Below are 16,885 nucleotides of genomic sequence, written 5' to 3' on the forward strand. Positions count from 1 at the left end.
AAAAAACAAACAAAAAAAACCAGGGATTTTTCGTCCATTTTTCCATTTCTGTCAGGTAGTAAGTTTATTTTTTGTTATTAGAAAGAGAAAACAAAAATCAATCTGTTTTCTAAATTTGGTTTAGTCTCATTGAACTTTTTTTTTTTTAATATAAATTTAACCTTTATTTGACTCAGTAAAGTCCCATTGAAATCATAATTTTGTGTCTTTAATCTGATGGCATGGTCAGTTTATCTTTTGGTAATAGGATTTTCTTTTCAGAAACAAAAGAAAAACTAGTGGTGAATTGATTTTTGTTTTAAAATAGAAGAACTGAAATTGAATTTCAAGGCGTTTTTCTTTTTCAGTGTCAAAACCAAGGTTCTAATAGTTTTGGATTTTTCATTCTAGTTTAGTTTTATTTAGTTTTGACTTTTTTTCTATAATTCAGTTAGTTTTAATTAGTTTTTAGAGCAGGTTTGCTGGTTTTTATTAGTTTTGTTATTTTCTAAATGCTTAGTTTTAGTTTAGTTTTAGTTTAGTCGTCTCTTTTCTCTTCTTCTCTGTCGTCGCATTCAAATAAATCCCAGACAGGACTCTGCTGCTTCCTCCCAACTTTAGTCTCCATGTTTCCAGGTAGAGTGGGGACCAGAAGACGACTGGAAACCACAAGTGACGGACCCTTAAATATCATATGGTGCCAGCAGATAAAATTGCTTGAGGGAAATAAATCAATTTCATATCAATCCAACATTGACAAAGACGAAAATGAAGGGAATTTTATCCATAATTTTTATCTGTTTTAGTTAGTTTTATATGCACACAATACAGTTTCAGTTAGTTATCGTTTTTTTTCTTTTAATTATAGTTTTTATTTATCTCAGTTAACAAAAATGTTTTTACAGTTCTAGTTTTCGTCATTTCATTAGTTTTCGTTAACGATAATAACCTTGGTCAAAACAGATAAACCAAATTTTTAAAAACAAAAATGCTTGTTTTTTTCATTTTCTGAGACCGGATGTTGTACAAATCTTCCAATTCGTACCAAATCTGGACATCGTAGACATGCTCCCTCCATGAATGTCTACTAACTCCAGATTTCGTACGAACTAGAAGATTTGTACAAAGCCATCGTTCATAAGAATCTTTGTGACCGAGGCATTAGCGCTCTGTCCTTGAAAATGAAAACATCCGGTCTAAAAAATTGGGAAAAAAAACAACAAAAAAAAACCAGGGATTTTTCGTCCATTTTTCCATTTCTGTCAGGTAGTAAGTTTCTTTTTTGTTATTAGAAAGAGAAAACAAAAATCAATCTGTTTTCTAAATTTGTTTTAGTCTCATTGAACTTTTTTTTTTTTTATATAAATTTAACCTTTATTTGACTCAGTAAAGTCCCATTGAAATCATAATTTTGTGTCTTTTATCTGATGGCATGGTCAGTGTATGTTTTGGTAATTGGATTTTCTTTTCAGAAACTAAAAAAAACTAGTGGTGAACTGATTTTTGTTTTAAAATAGAAGAATTAAAATTGAATTTCAAGATGTTTTTCTTTTTCAGTGTCAAAACAGATAAACCAAATTTAGAAAGCAGATTGATTTTCGTGTTCTCTCTCTAAGAACATAAAAGAAACTTAGTACCTGACAGAAACAAACAAACAAACCCTGGTAAAAACATAACCTCCTTGGTGCAGGTAACAAAAAAACAAAAAAGCTTGTACTTTGCTGACATTTCCTGGGTCTGAGGAGGTTCATCTAAATCGTGCATAGGTCTAACTGTTTGTCTCTGTATGTTCCGCCCTAAGATGAACTGGTGACATGTCCAGGGTCATAAGGATCTGGGATGGGCTCCAGCGACCCCCATGACCCTAGTGAGGATAAAGCAGGTTCAGAAAATGAATGAAAGAATCGACTAGAACAGAACTATAAACACCAGGAGGTGGAGGAGACGATAAATAACCAACAGTCAAGTGATTATCAGTTATTGAGTTAAAGTGATAAGTTTAATTACATATGTCATTTATAGGTTATTATGGGATTATTTTACTGGTTTGACCCACTTTATTTTATATTGGGCTGAAATTTGGGCTAAAATGAGGTTTATTTAAATTAGGTACACGTTCTAACTACTGCACATTTCTTACTGTTTTTTTTTGTTTTGTTTTGTTTTTTTCATACATTCCTTTAACTCATGAGCCATTTGAGGACAGAAATATTAAAACAAAACTGTCTGGAGCCAAAAGATACCTTTATATCTTTCCTCAAAGAGGAAACTGTTTAAGAAGCTCTTTAAGGATTAGTTTGTACAGAATAAGTGGAGAATAAATCAAAGTTTCAGTGCGTTTTCAGAACCACAAAGAAATTACAGAACTAATGAAAATGGTGATATTTGTCACTATTTTCATTCAAAAATCAACTGGTATGGGAAACTTTCTTTGCCATGAAGAATACAAATACCTTCAGTGTCTTAAAATTAAAAACTAATCTACTTTTACTACTACTACTATTTTTTTAAAATTCACTTGGAGTGTAGTCTACATTTTTACAACTGCATAACATCAGAATCACCATATCAGTGTTTTTCAACCTCGGGGTCAGGACCCCACGTGGGGTCGCCTGGGATTCAAATGGGGTCGCCTGAAATTTATAGTTTCTAGTTCTAGTTTCTAATTGATTTTTTTTAAAAATTACTTATAAAAAATATGTTTTAATAATTCAATGTGTCATAATTAAAACACCACACACTTTTTCTAATAAAAATTTTAAAAAAGCTGCATTCTATACATCAGGGCTGTCAAACTCATGTTAGTTCAGTTCCACATTCAGCTAAATTTGATCTGAAGTGGGCCGAACCAGTAAAATAATAACATAATAATAAATAAATAATGTCAACTCCCAACTTTCCTCTATGTTTTACAGCAAAAAAAGTAAAATTACATTATGAAAATGTTTACATCTACAAACTATCCCTTCAAACAATGTGAATAACGTGAACAAACTGACAAAAAAAAATTGTAATTTTAACACTATTATGCTTTAGTTTATCATTTACTCATGTACATTCTAACTTACAGATCACAGTGGATCTACAAACATACAAAACATTTAGTAACAGGTGGAATATTATTAAAATTGCACTTCTCATTTCAGGTTGTTCATATTTGTTCAGGTTATTCAGATTTTTTGCAAAATTATACTTTGTTTTAGTGTAAATACATGCAAACATTTACATTTACAAAGAGAAACATTTGGAGTTGTGAGTATTTATAGATTATTATGAGATTGAATTAGTCTGAATGTGGAACCTGAACTAAAATAACTGTAAATATCTTAGTGTAATTTTTGCACTTCACAAATTCATCCCAGGGGCTGGACTGGACCCTTTGGCGGGCCGGATTTGGCACCCGGGCCGCATGTTTGACACCTGTGCTACACATTATATAGCTTAAATGTCATCTAAAATGTATGCTTATTTGCAACATAGTATAACAAAATATTACCTAAGCCAAAACAAATTAATTTTAGCAAAAAAAATTCTCCATTTTGAATGTCTGGGGTTGCCACAAATTTGTGGTGTTAAAATGGGGTCACGAGCCAAACAAGTTTGGGAACCACTGCACTATATGGTTGTGACAATAATAGCAAAATGTGTAAATATATATATATATATATATATATATATATATATATATATATATATATATATATATATATATATATATGTATATAAAATAAGTCTCATTCATTTCCTTTTGCTTTTTGCCATGGCCCCATTGAGCCACTGGAAAAGGGCCCAAGAGCCACATGTGGCCCCAAAGCCACAGGTGCCCCCCCTTTAACAGTTTAATAGCTGCAGACCTGTCAAACATGACACACAACCCCCTGTCAATTATTAGTCTTCTTGGACTTGTCTTCTACGCGGGTTCAACGTGACACTGATGCCAGATGTGGGTTATGCAATGTGATCCTTCACCAGCGCCAGGGACGCTCCAAGGTCCACCTTTAGTTAGTGACCGTCCCGACTCAGAGACAGTCCTTCAGTACCAGGACGTCAGGTAAGGTGCAACCATTTCATTCTCTGTGCTCAGAACCCGATCCAAGTGAATATATGTGATGATTCATGAAGAAAATCTATTCACTTTAAAGCATCAAATATTAGATTGTATTTACATTAAGTAGCAGAAAACTGTGTGAATTACTTCATTTTTTTACTGTTTTATCTTTGCCAAAGTCATGCTTTAAGATACATTTAAGAGACTCAGTATTTTTGGAAAGGAAAGATTGAGTTTGTACATTTTCTTTGTTTTCTTATGGTTATGGTTTAATTTTTCAATCTTCTGACGATTAATCTCCAGTCTGGGAAAATACTGACCAAGCAGCAACAGCTGGTCATGCTTTAAGACACATTGAAAGAATAATTATACAAGATTTTCAGGGTTTTTTGCACAGATAAGATCCACTTCGTACCTTTTTTATGTTTTCTTAAGGTTTAACGTTTTTTTTTTGTTTTCAATGTTTTAATGATTAATTTCCATTTTGTTGAAATATTGACCAATCAGTCAAGGTTAGTCAAGCTTTAAGACGCATTTAAAGAGGATTTTCTGGGGGGGGTTTTTGTAAAGATAAGATTCAGTTAATAGATTTTTTATGGTTTCTTATGATTATGGTTTAATTTTTTTTTTTTCAATGTTCTGTTGATTAATTTCTGTTTTGTTAAAATATTGATTAAGCAGCCAAGGTTACTCAAGCTTTAAGACACTTTTAAAGAGGATTTTCTGTTTTGTTTTGGGGGTTTTTGTAAAGGAATGATTCAGTTACATTTTTTTATGTTTTCTTATGGTTTAATATTTTTTCTGTTTTCAGTGTTCTGATGATTAATTACTAGTTTGGAAAAACATTGACTAAGAAGCAAAGGCTGGCCATGCTTTAAGACACGTATAAAGAATAATAACACAAGATTTTTTGCAAAGGAAAGATTCACTTAGTTCCTTTTTTTAATGTTTTCTTATGATTTTAATCTGTATTTGGGAAAATGTTGACTAATCAGCAAATGTTAGTCAAGCTTCACTGGAAAAAGTCTAACTCTTACCAAGTGTATTTTTATCATTTCTGGTCAAAATATCTCATCACACTTAAAAGCAGAAGCACTCCGAGAGCGCAAACCTCCGCCAAGGCAGATCAGTGCCTGCCCCCCCCCCACTTCAGTGAGATATAAGAACTGATTTATAGACAATAGATCTGGAAAATCTGATTTCAAGAAATCTTCCCAAGATAATTTTCACTTGTTCCATTGGCAGATTTTTTTTTGCTTGAATTAAGCAAAAAAAAAATCTTTAAGTAAGCCCAAAAAAATCTTGAATTAAGCAAAAAAAAGTCTTGAATTCAGCCAAAAAAATCTTGAATTAAGCAAAAAAAAATCTTGCATTAAGCAAAAAAAAAAAAAAAGATCTTAAATTAAGTAAAAAATCTTGAATTAAGCAAAAAAAAAATCTTGAATTAAGCAAAAAAATCTTGAATTAAGTAAAAAAAATAAATAAATCTTGAATTAAGCAAAAAAAAATTTAAGCAAAAAGTCTTGAATTAAGCAAGAAAAAAAAAGATCTTGAATTAAGAAAAAAAAAGATCTTGAATTAAGCACAAAAAAAAGATCTTGAATTAAGAAAAAAAAATCTTGAATTAAGCACAAAAATCTGCTAATGGACCAAGTGAAAATGATCTTGGTAAGATTTCCTGAAATCAGATTTTCCAGATCTGTTGTCTATAAATCAGTTCTTATATTTCACTAAAAAGTTCCTTTAGGTGATTCTGTCTTATTTTAAGTGTGATGAGATATTTGGACTAGAAATGAGAAAATTACACTTTTTTGCAGTTTTTAAGACAAATTTAAAAAGGATTTCCTTTTTTTTGTAAAGGAAATACTCAGTTTGTATATTTTCTGTGTTTTCTTGTGGTTTAATCCTTTTTGTGTTTTCAACGTTCTGATGATTAATCACCAGCAGCGAAGGGTTCAAAGAGAGTTGAATGTCTGTTTCAGGAAAAGCTGATAAAGCAGAAATGAGTGTTTTTCCTCTTACGGCAGCGAATTGATGAAATCCAGTGTTGTGGTTAATGTTTCAGTAACAGGTGTGGTTATTATCCGTGCATTTAAAGCTGCTCCCTGCTTTCATTTTTCTGTTAACCACAGCTGAACATCTCCACCAACCATGGGAGACTGGGGATTCTTGTCGAGTTTGCTGGATAAAGTCCAGTCCCACTCCACGGTCATCGGGAAGATCTGGATGAGCGTCCTGTTCCTGTTCCGGATCATGGTTCTGGGCGGCGGCGCCGAGAGCGTCTGGGGCGACGAGCAGTCGGGTTTCGTCTGCAACACTCAGCAACCCGGTTGTGAGAACGTCTGCTACGACTGGACCTTCCCCATCTCGCACATCCGCTTCTGGGTCCTGCAGATCATCTTCGTCTCCACGCCGACGCTGGTCTACCTGGGCCACGCCATGCACGTCATCCACAAGGAGAACAAGTTAAGGGAGCTGATGGCCAGCCCCGGAGGCTGCCGCAAAACGCCCAAGTACACCAACGAGAAGGGCAAGGTGAAGATCAAGGGGAACCTGCTGGGGAGCTACCTGGCCCAGCTGGTGGCGAAGATCATCATCGAGGCGGCGTTCATCGTGGGTCAGTACTACCTGTACGGTTTCATCATGGTACCCATGTTCCCCTGCTCCAGAAAGCCCTGCCCCTTCACCGTGGAGTGCTACATGTCCAGACCCACGGAGAAAACCATCTTCATCATCTTCATGCTGGTGGTGGCCTGCGTCTCCTTGTTTCTGAACGTGGTGGAGGTGTTCTACCTGCTCTGCACCCGGCTCCGATGCAGATCCAAGCCTCGCGTTCATAAGATCACGTCGGCGGAGAACCCGGCGGGGCTGTCGGGGCCGTCGGGGCCCAGGTGGTCGACCAACGACGAAGCGCTGAAGCAGAACAAGCTCAACCTGGAGATGGAGAGCAACCAGAGCATCGGTGGAAGTCTGGACGGCGCCAAGGAGGAGAAACGACTCCTGAGCGGACATTAAAACCACCACCGTCACCCTTCACGTGTATTCAAATGATGGATTCTTCTTGTTGATTTTCTCTAAATATGAAAGTGGACCTTGCTTAAAATATGCAAAAATATCAGGGAAATGCTTCGTCACTGGTTGAAATGTGACGTTCTGTAGGAAAAGACTTGATGCAGTTGGAGGCCTTGTTTTTTTTTTCTTAGATGTTTTAGAAGGAAATCTAATCATGGAAAGTGTGCAATATGTTTTTTTTTGTATTGATGTTTTCACGTATTCATAGAAAAACAATGAACGGTGTCTAAGTTATTGTCTTGTCTATTATGTCGGATAATAATGAATGTGAAATGTAATGTTTCTACTATGTTCTGTGGAGATGTTTGCACATTGTTTTTAATAAATGATTGAAATTGGATTAAAAAAAAAAATCACTGTTTTGTCATGTTTTACCACATTAACACTGAGTATTTGAGTGTCTTTGACTTTAGACATATTTAATCTGACTGATAACTGAAGCTGAGGTGGCTCTCAGTGTAAGAAAATCAATACTGTGAAGGTTATTTTGTGTTATTATCCAGTACATGACAATAAAATGTGAACTTTACACTTTTACACTTTAACCCTTTCATGCATGAATTATTCCAAAACTGAGTGCTCCAAAACAACAACTTAAAAGTGTCCAACTGGATTATTTTAATATATATATATATATTACAGTAGAAAAAAATAACTTTCGCCATAAATATATTTTTAAATAGTGTCCAAAAGCCTCTTTCTGTTAGAACACACATATGATTGATGCAGGAAAACTTAACCTAGAGTAAAGTTATGATAAAAAAAAAAAATATAAATGTAGAAATACTAGTGTTGTAGTGTTATAATTAGGCTAAAAACAGCTAATTAGGAGCAAATATTGCAAATATAAGTGAACACTGTGAACGAAAGGGTTAAAATCTCACATTTTACTGCGTACGTGCTACTTGGTTATGAAATACACTGATTAGATTCCACAATTATAACTTTATATATTAATATTCATACATTAAAACATCATATATATATTCTAATTTCATTTATTTTATTGTAAATCCAGCAGTAGTCATGTGTTTTATTTGTTTTTTTCATTATATATTTCTTTGTGTTTTGTTTTATGTTGTTTTTTCTCTCAGTAGTGGGTGGGAAGGGATAATTATTTGCACATACGGTATAAAAAAAGACAAATACATGTACATATATTACATGAAGGGTACGAAAATGTGCAGGTGAGGTCGGAAACCCAAAAGGCTTTTAGAATGAGCTCAAACTGACTTAGTTATACTTTAAATAAAATAAGAGAATGTCATTTTCATACTTTACATGAAGTAGAGGGATAAATAAAAATGACATAAAAGTAAAAGAAATGACGGTTTTACATCTATAAACATCATTTCTTTCAATAACATGAAGAGTAAAAAGAAATGAATAATAATGATGAAGCAATAATACTAGTTGTAATAGAAACACTAAATACATAGATAAATAAATAAATAAATAAATAGATGGTTAATTATAGTTCATTCATAGAAGGTGTTCTTTCTTCCTATTACCTTTCAACTAGAACACCTGAAAACATTGCACATGTCAGATATTTCTATGTGTGCACGAAAAAACTAATAAAAAAAAATTATATATAAAGAAGGAGTCATAAGTGAAGCAGATACGTGACAAAAAACAGCAGAAGGTGGTCAGAAAAGTGTGCAAAAGCTGCTAAAAACGCTGCAGTTCCATACAAAAGCATCACTGTGAAGCTTTCAGGGTAAGATTTCAGTTTGTTCTTATTGTGTGCAATCATGCAATCCACACAAAACACACACAGTCACGACAAAAAAAAAGCAACGTGACTGTTCAGGCTTCGAGTCGTATCCATTGCACAAGCCTCATATTTGCTTTTTTATGCCTCCTTATAAAAACTTTGTAGATACTTTACTGAGAATAAAAGGGAAAAAAGGTGGATATTCTGTTCTATACTGTATTCTTATTGTACATTTATTATCGCGTTACGGTTTTGAGATCAATACCATTCGCTCACGCTGCTAAAAATTAACATAATTACGGAAAACATTAGAGGAAAAAAAAATGAAAAAATGAGCACAAGAATTTACAGCACTGGCAATTATTAACCAGTACAATCTAGTCGATGCTGATCCCCCAAATTCTCCGCCTGTGGTTTATCACTTATTTCCAGATGTCATGACAACGTGACAGGCTGCATGTTGCACAATCGCATCAAATGTAAAGTTCAAAGTATGATCAGCGGGATTGCATTGGTACGTTCTGTCACTGAGCTGGTGACAAGTGTGGTTCAGTGTCTGGACAAAAGCAGCACAAATCTGAAGGTAAGAAGGACTTTTAAAGCTTTTCTATTATCTTCATCTGTAAAATATAAAGCTGGAGACAGTAATTTAAATATAAGACACAAAGAGACTCAACACAAAGAGAGTTATGCATGGTATAACTGTCGGGAATTAATATTTATCTTTAAAATATATACTTTTTTCTTACTAGACAAGAAAAAAATAACCTTATTTAACCAAATTTCAACTAAATTTCCAAATGCTCATGCTCCAAAATGTCCCGTAACAACAAATTATCTGCACATTTAAGTTTATATATTCTTTATGTTCTGATTTTTTCTCAAATTATGTGTTGAAAATATCTGCATCTGTTATATCATATATGTTTTTCTCCTATCGTTACATCTAATCGACAGAGATAAGCCTATGTTCTGTGATAAACTTTACTGTTCCCTCATTAAATTTCAAACACGGTATAGATTACAGCAGTTTTATGACGTATAATTATGTGTTCATAGAAAAAAATATGTTTGTTCTGTGGTTTTATGATTATGTTTGCAAAAATTACAAGTTGCACTAGTGATATGTGTTGAAAAAATAATGAAAAGCTTGAACATGTTAAATGATGGAAAAGAAAATATTACAAATTAACTGCTTGAATGATTATGATATAAATATAAGTCAAGATGATAGTTTTATTCTCTTAAAACATGTTTATTACATTTCATAGTCGGAAATGTGGTTAACTGTCCTGCAACTATGGTAATTGAGTTAGTTTTGTCATTTTTTATTGTATCTATGCTTATACGATTAGATTTTATATCAGACTATGTTATACAGTCAAAATATGAGTTTTTAATATTTATAACAGTCAAATATTAATAAACACCTTCTAGATAGAACAGCACTGGAGTAATAATACTGAAAAAAAATGAAAAATTATCTAAAATCTAAAAGTAAAAGAGTGTATTTTATTGTGGTTTGATGAAAATATGTTACTACACTGCTTCCCTTTGAAGTTGTGATAAAATATTTCTCCCACTTTTCATGAACTGATTGTGACAATGTGATTTATTCTTGATAAAGTGTAACTAAGACTCAATATTTAATCATTACACCTGGTCAAAGATGATTATCGATGTGTAGAAATAGGAATAAAAAGAGGGATGTGCATGTGTGTCCTCAAATTTTAGGGGCAACAGTGTAGTTAGATCTATATGAATTATTAATTATTAGTTATATTCAAATTAACAGCAGATTATGGAACAAATCCAACCTTTCTCGTCTGTTTTTTATTTGAGTTGGATGCAAAGTCTGCAAAAACCTAAAATATGACAAATCATTTTTTTTATTTCTATTTTTGTTGTTATTATTATTATTATTATTATTATTATTATTATATTGATATTCATGTGAAATAATGTGTGTGTATCTTCAAACTTTATGGGCAACAGTGTTGTTAGATCTATATGTATTATTAACTATTAATTATATTCAAATTAACAGCAGATTATGGAACAAATTCAGCCTTTCTCTTCTGTTTTTATTTGAGTTCGATGCAAAGTCTGCAAAAGCCTAAAATATGACAAATCATTTTTTTAATCTCTATTGATGTTATTATTATTATTATTATTATTATTATTATTATTATTATTATTATTATTATTATTATTATATTCAAATAAAATAATAATTGCTATATAGAGATAATAAGGAATAGAGATTGGGGGTAGGAGTGTATAAGTTTTTACTTCTTCCTACTCTTTTTCGAGCATGTATTATTTAATTTTATTTATTTATTTATTTTCTTTTGTAGACTTATCAACTTTTTATGTACCAGTAACTTATATTTTGTTGGTTGATTTTTGTTTTGATTTCACTGTCTACATGTTCGAAATAAAGATTTCAATCAATTTTTGTTTGTTTTTGTTTTTGTTTTGAATTAAATGGTACAGATGTGTAAAGGAGGGTAAATTGTGATTGAAGTGAATGCCACGTTTTCCTCAATAAAAATATTCTGGAAAAAAAAAAAAAAAAAAAAAAAAAGCCAAATCCCTCAAACCAAGAACAGGCTTCCCTTGTGTGTATGAGCGGTGGTTTTACTGTGTTGTTTGTTGTCAGATCACACACCATGGGTGAGTGGAGCTTCCTGTCGTCTCTGCTGGATAAGGTCCAGTCCCACTCCACTGTTGTGGGGAAGGTCTGGCTCAGCGTCCTGTTCATCTTCAGGATCATGATCCTTGGAGCCGGAGCTGAGAAGGTCTGAGTTTGTGTGTTTGTACTTTATTTTCTGTAGCATCACACACACACACACATAAAAATCAGCACAGTCACTGATTTGATCTCTGTGTTGTAGAACCGACGCCCTCTGGTGGTCACATTGGAAATTTAAAACCCTTAAAGATCTAAACAGCTGCCAGCAACCAAAACCTTATAAACTGTTTAATACCTGTTGATCCACTAATTCTAGTAATCCATGTCAATAATTGGTGTAAAATACAGTTCTTCATCTTTTCATGGTCATCAGATATGACCCATTTGGACGTTCAGAGGCTCCGTAGTTACCATGGAAACACCGTCATCTTCTACAACATTGATTCACCAGTAAAACCCATGGAGTTGGATCAGTGACAGTGGATGGACACACTGGGTTTATGTTCAGTTAATGAGAGATTTGGATGAAAAAGTCATTCTTTTCTTGTAATTTACATGTAGATGAGTTTGAAGTAAAGTCATATTCTGAATAAATCTCATGTAGAAAAGTGTTTAAGTGGGTTTTACAGATTCTATCAATGTAAAGTCAAATCCTCCTTCCATATAAACAGTTGTTTTGTTTTGTTTTGTTTTTTTTTTGCAGTTTTATTTTGTTTTAGGGGAAAATAACCTCATTATTTTTGATATATTTATGCAAAAGCAACTACACCAACTGTAAATTTAATAGAATTGTTGTTCCTTAAAGCCTTGAAGACCTAAACATCCTCCAGCGTCATAGACGTAGACATGTTTGTGTTATATTATGTTTTTGTTTGTTCAAAAATAATAATATTTGAGCACTGAGACCTGATGGATCAAATATGATACAAAATTGAAACTCATACATGGAAATTCATATTTGATCTTTGGTTATTCAGAAGGACCAATAAAGGCTCCAGTTTCAAAGAAGTGGAGTTTCATGTCAATAACTTAATGGTTCAGGCTTTAAAGGGTTAAATGTAGAGAAAATTTTCATTTGGAAGTCACAATAAAAAAAAAGTTTCAAGTCTTTAAGGTTAAAGAGTTACTCCTCTTTCTTCCTTTAATTTCTTTTAATTTATCATTCATAGTTTCAAAGGCAGCAGCAAGCAGTTTATATCTGGCTGCTTTATAATTTCTTTTTCTACACATTTGACCAGTGGTTTGTTTTGTATTAGATAAATACTCTACTGCTTATTAGTAGGGGTGTAAGAAAATATCGGTTCTGCAATATATTGTGATATTTCAATTCACAATACTGTGTCGATATTAAAAAGTACTGTATCAATATTTTTAGGTATTTTTTCAAATGCAGATATTGTGGAGGTTCATTTTACGTTTTTTTTTTTCTATTCTGTTTATATTTTATTTATTATTATTTAACGCTCTTTTATTAAATAATGTCACTTCCTTTGTTGGGATCGCACAAAAATACTGTTCTGATGTTAGTTCTGAACTAATAGAATATGAACATTTGAACAGGATCTGAAACTGGAATGTCTGTAAAACATCATTTCAGTTTGAACACAAGAACATTTTATGAAATAACATTAGATTCTGTTGTGATCAAATAAAAATGTGTTTAGTATTTGTGCAGATTTCTGTTGTAATTCAGTTCTTCCAGGAAATAATCTTTTAAAAAAGAAACAAAACCAATAAAAAAAAATTGCCTTTTTAACAGTATCGTGATATATCATGATATATCGTATCATGAACCTAGTATTGTGATCTGTATCGTATCACCAGATTCTTGCCGATACACAGCCCTGCTTATTAGCACATGTTGCTAATGGATTATTTCATCTATTCCAGGTGTGGGGTGATGAACAGTCCAACATGGTTTGTAACACCAAACAACCTGGTTGCAAGAACGTCTGCTATGACCAAGCCTTTCCCATCTCCCACATTCGCTTCTGGGTTCTCCAGATCATCTTCGTCTCCACTCCGACCCTCATCTACCTCGGTCACGTCCTCCACGTCATCCATAAAGAGAACAAACTGAGAGAATACAAGCAGACCCATTCTGGAGATGAAATGGTCAAAAATCCCAAGTACTCCGACGATAAAGGCCACATCCAGATTAAGGGGAACCTTCTGGGGAACTACATGGTCTCCATATTCTTCAGAATCATCCTGGAGATCGCCTTCATTGTGGGTCAGTATTATCTGTACGGGTTCGTCATGGTCCCACAGATCGTCTGCCAAAGAGCCCCCTGTCCCTTCACCGTCGAGTGCTTCATGTCTCGACCCACCGAGAAGACCATCTTCATCATTTTCATGCTGGTTGTAGCCTGCGTGTCTCTTCTACTCAACGTGGTGGAGATCTTCTACCTGGCCTGTTCTCGCTCGTCCAGACGAAGATCTAGAACGGTGGCGTCGACCGCTGTCGCCATTCACCCGCGTTTTAACGGCGAGAGTTTGATGAAGAACGAGAAGCTGAGTCTCCATGACGCGAGTCACAGTACAGCCTGAAGAACCGTCCAGATATGACAAACCAGAGCCATCCGTCTAACATTCGTTCTTTTCATATTCAATTGAGAATCGACAATCGGAAAACGACAAAATTACTCGTTATTTCATTATTCACCTATGAGTTGTTTTTCATTCTTGCAATTGTACGCACAAATTAAAAACTGGAAATAAGCAAAGTCAGTGTATCTGTTGGTAATTTGGATTTTCTTTTTGGAAACAAAAGAAAAACTAGTGGTTAATTGATTTTCATTTTAAAATAGAAGAATTAAAATTGAATTTCAAGGCGTTTTTCTTTTTCAGTATCAAAACAGATAAACCAAATTTTAAAAAACGAATTGATTTTCATTTTCTCTTTCAAATAATAACAAAAAAGAAAGTTACTACCGGACAGAAATGGAAAAAACAAACCAAAAACAGCTGTGTTTTTTTTCATTTTCTGAGACCGGATGTTGTCATTTTTAAGGAAAGAGCGCTAATGCCTCGGTCACAAAGAGTCTTACAAACGATGGGTTTGTACCAAATCTGGACACTGTAGACATGCTCCGTCCACGAATGTCTACGAACTCCAGATTTCGTACAAACTGGAAGATTTGTACAAACCCACCATTTGTAAGAATCTTTGTGACCTCGATGACATTAGTGCTCTTTCCTTGAAAATGACAACGTCCAGTCTCAGAAAATGAAAAAGAAAACCTTTTGGTCCGTTTTTCTATTTCTGTCAGGTTATTTTTTATTATTAGAAAGAGAAAACAAAAATCAATCTGTTTTTTAAATTTGGTTTATCTCCGTTGACACTGAGAAAGAAAAACACCTTGAAATTCAATTTTAATTCCTCTATTTTAAAACCAAAATCAGTTAACCACTAGTTTTCCTTTTGTTTCCGAAAATAAAATCCAAATTACCAAAAGATAAACTGACCCAGAATACTAGCAAACCCACGATTGTCCAGCTCAAAACATGAATAAGTCAGCAACTTCTGGGTCAGACCAAATCGGATATCAAAAATGTCAACATGAAACCCAATATTTGGTCCAGTTGCTTACGTCTAATTTTTAATTTGTGCGTACAATCGAAAGAATGAAAAACAACTCATTTTTTGATTTTTGATTTGTACATGAATAATGAAATAAAGAGTCATTTTTTCATTTTCCGATTGTGGATTCTCAATTGAATATGAAAAAAATGAATGACACATGGATTCAAAGTGGCTTCATCAGGAGAAAAGTGTGAAGAAAAGGCCAAAACTCTGAAAAGGACACATCTTCTGGTTCCTCCAAATAGACCCCAAGAAGTTATTTCTCCTGTTATTTCTCAGGGACAACAAATGATCTTCCCCAAGGATGCCATTTTTTGAGTAAATTATTGTTACTAGATATTTATTTGATCCTATTATTCACCAAAAACAATTCTTATCTAGAAAAATAGAGCCACGATCAGAGTTGTAGATTATACATAAACATGTTCTTTTTGAATCAGAAGTGGAGACACTGTTGTGACTGGTATTAATGGTCAGTGCAGTAAATGTCCAGCGCATTATTAACGACCAGTCACAGCAGCATAAAGTTAGTTTCCACCTGATCCAGTCTACATCTAACCTATGGTATTCTTTTTTTTTTTTTTCTTTTGTCAACACTTTTGCCCCCTATTGACTGAAAAGTGATTTTTGTCTGATGAAATTTGTTGAACTGTGCCATTTAACTTGACTTGTTTGTTTTGGGTTTTTTTTGGTCCTGTTTTTACGCTTGTAAATATATGGGTTATGAATCAGTGTTATGCTTTTTTCATGTTTGATATTATAGTGCAATAAAAGTGCATGTTGTGCTTGTAACGACTTAATAAAAATATTCAAGAATAAACATTCATATTTGTTGAATTTTCATCAAGTCGCTGAAACTGCAGAGAAACATATGAATGTGAATCTAAACAGGTGTGTTTCACAGCTAACCCACTAAAATATCTTGACTATTTGAAAGGAAAAGAACAGATGGAAAAAGTAATTTCCCAAACTGCCAACATGGGTCCAATACTAGACAGATATCAGCTTAATCCAGACAAAGTAATCAGGTTTTAATGCACATCTAGAAATGTTTTATGTTTATCTCTCAGTTAATGCTAGTGCTATGTGAGCTGACTGTGTAAATAAAAGACAATATTTTGCAGGCTGTTGTGTACTTGTGCAGCGTCCTGTTACCTTATACTGGAGTTTTTCTGCCCCCAAGTGGTTCAGACTGGACTCATTCGATGACCACCGTATCTGAAATTCATAAAAATGTGGTAATTAACACTTACTAGTGTTACAAATCTATTTCCACGTAAATACTGTCTATAGAACAAGCATATTCGATAAAGACAAAACCATTTAACGTGTTACTGAATGTGTCCGTCAGCCATTTTGACCCAAAAATGGGGCAGTCAGTCTGGAAAGATGGTTGGATGGTGTCTCAGATTTGTTTTTTCCTTTGTTGGGTCATTATTTTATTTAAGTAGAGAACATAGAAACAGAGAATTTACTGACATGATCATGGTGCATGAATAGAAAAAGCCACTTTATCAGCTTCTGTGTTCACCCTGAAAACATTCAGAATTTAAGTATTTGATTTAATTCTATAATACAACACTTACTTAGACATTTTAACTTTTGAATTTAATGATGCACATATTTCCTGTAGATCCTGGTTGTATCTTCATACCAGGGGTGTCAAACATACGGCCTGAGGGCCAAATCTGCCTCGCCAAAGGTTCCAATTTGGTTCGCAGGATGAAAATGCAAAAATTACACTTTAGATATTAACAGTCAAGTTTGTCAAAATCGTTTTAGCTCAGG

At 33.6% G+C, this 16,885-nt stretch overlaps 2 protein-coding genes across 2 annotated transcripts; both read left to right on the forward strand.

Annotated features, from left to right (window-relative positions):
- Positions 1 to 6,010: 6,010 nt before the first annotated feature.
- Positions 6,011 to 7,195, forward strand: LOC115415208 (gap junction Cx32.2 protein-like). The gene has a single exon (XM_030128709.1). It carries the CDS (start codon positions 6,179 to 6,181, stop codon positions 7,040 to 7,042), a length of 864 nt encoding a protein of 287 aa, XP_029984569.1. The 5' UTR covers positions 6,011 to 6,178; the 3' UTR covers positions 7,043 to 7,195.
- A 4,293-nt stretch (positions 7,196 to 11,488) lies between these two features.
- On the forward strand, positions 11,489 to 14,061 carry LOC115414727 (gap junction Cx32.2 protein-like). The gene is made up of 2 exons (XM_030128007.1): positions 11,489 to 11,617; positions 13,402 to 14,061. The coding sequence occupies exons 1-2, from the start codon at positions 11,489 to 11,491 to the stop codon at positions 14,059 to 14,061; spliced, it is 789 nt and encodes a 262-aa protein (XP_029983867.1).
- The last annotated feature ends 2,824 nt before the right edge of the window (positions 14,062 to 16,885 follow it).

Source organism: Sphaeramia orbicularis, chromosome 24 (genome assembly GCF_902148855.1).
Source record: "Sphaeramia orbicularis chromosome 24, fSphaOr1.1, whole genome shotgun sequence".
NCBI classification, from domain to species: domain Eukaryota; kingdom Metazoa; phylum Chordata; class Actinopteri; order Kurtiformes; family Apogonidae; genus Sphaeramia; species Sphaeramia orbicularis.

Excerpts from the sequence above, each read along its gene's own strand:
- LOC115414727 (XM_030128007.1), top strand. The coding sequence starts at position 11,489 with ATGGGTGAGTGGAGCTTCCTGTCGTCTCTGCTGGATAAGGTCCAGTCC. Across the intron at positions 11,618-13,401 it reads TTGGAGCCGGAGCTGAGAAG|GTGTGGGGTGATGAACAGTC; the intron begins GTCTGAGTTTGT and ends CATCTATTCCAG.
- LOC115415208 (XM_030128709.1), top strand. The coding sequence starts at position 6,179 with ATGGGAGACTGGGGATTCTTGTCGAGTTTGCTGGATAAAGTCCAGTCC.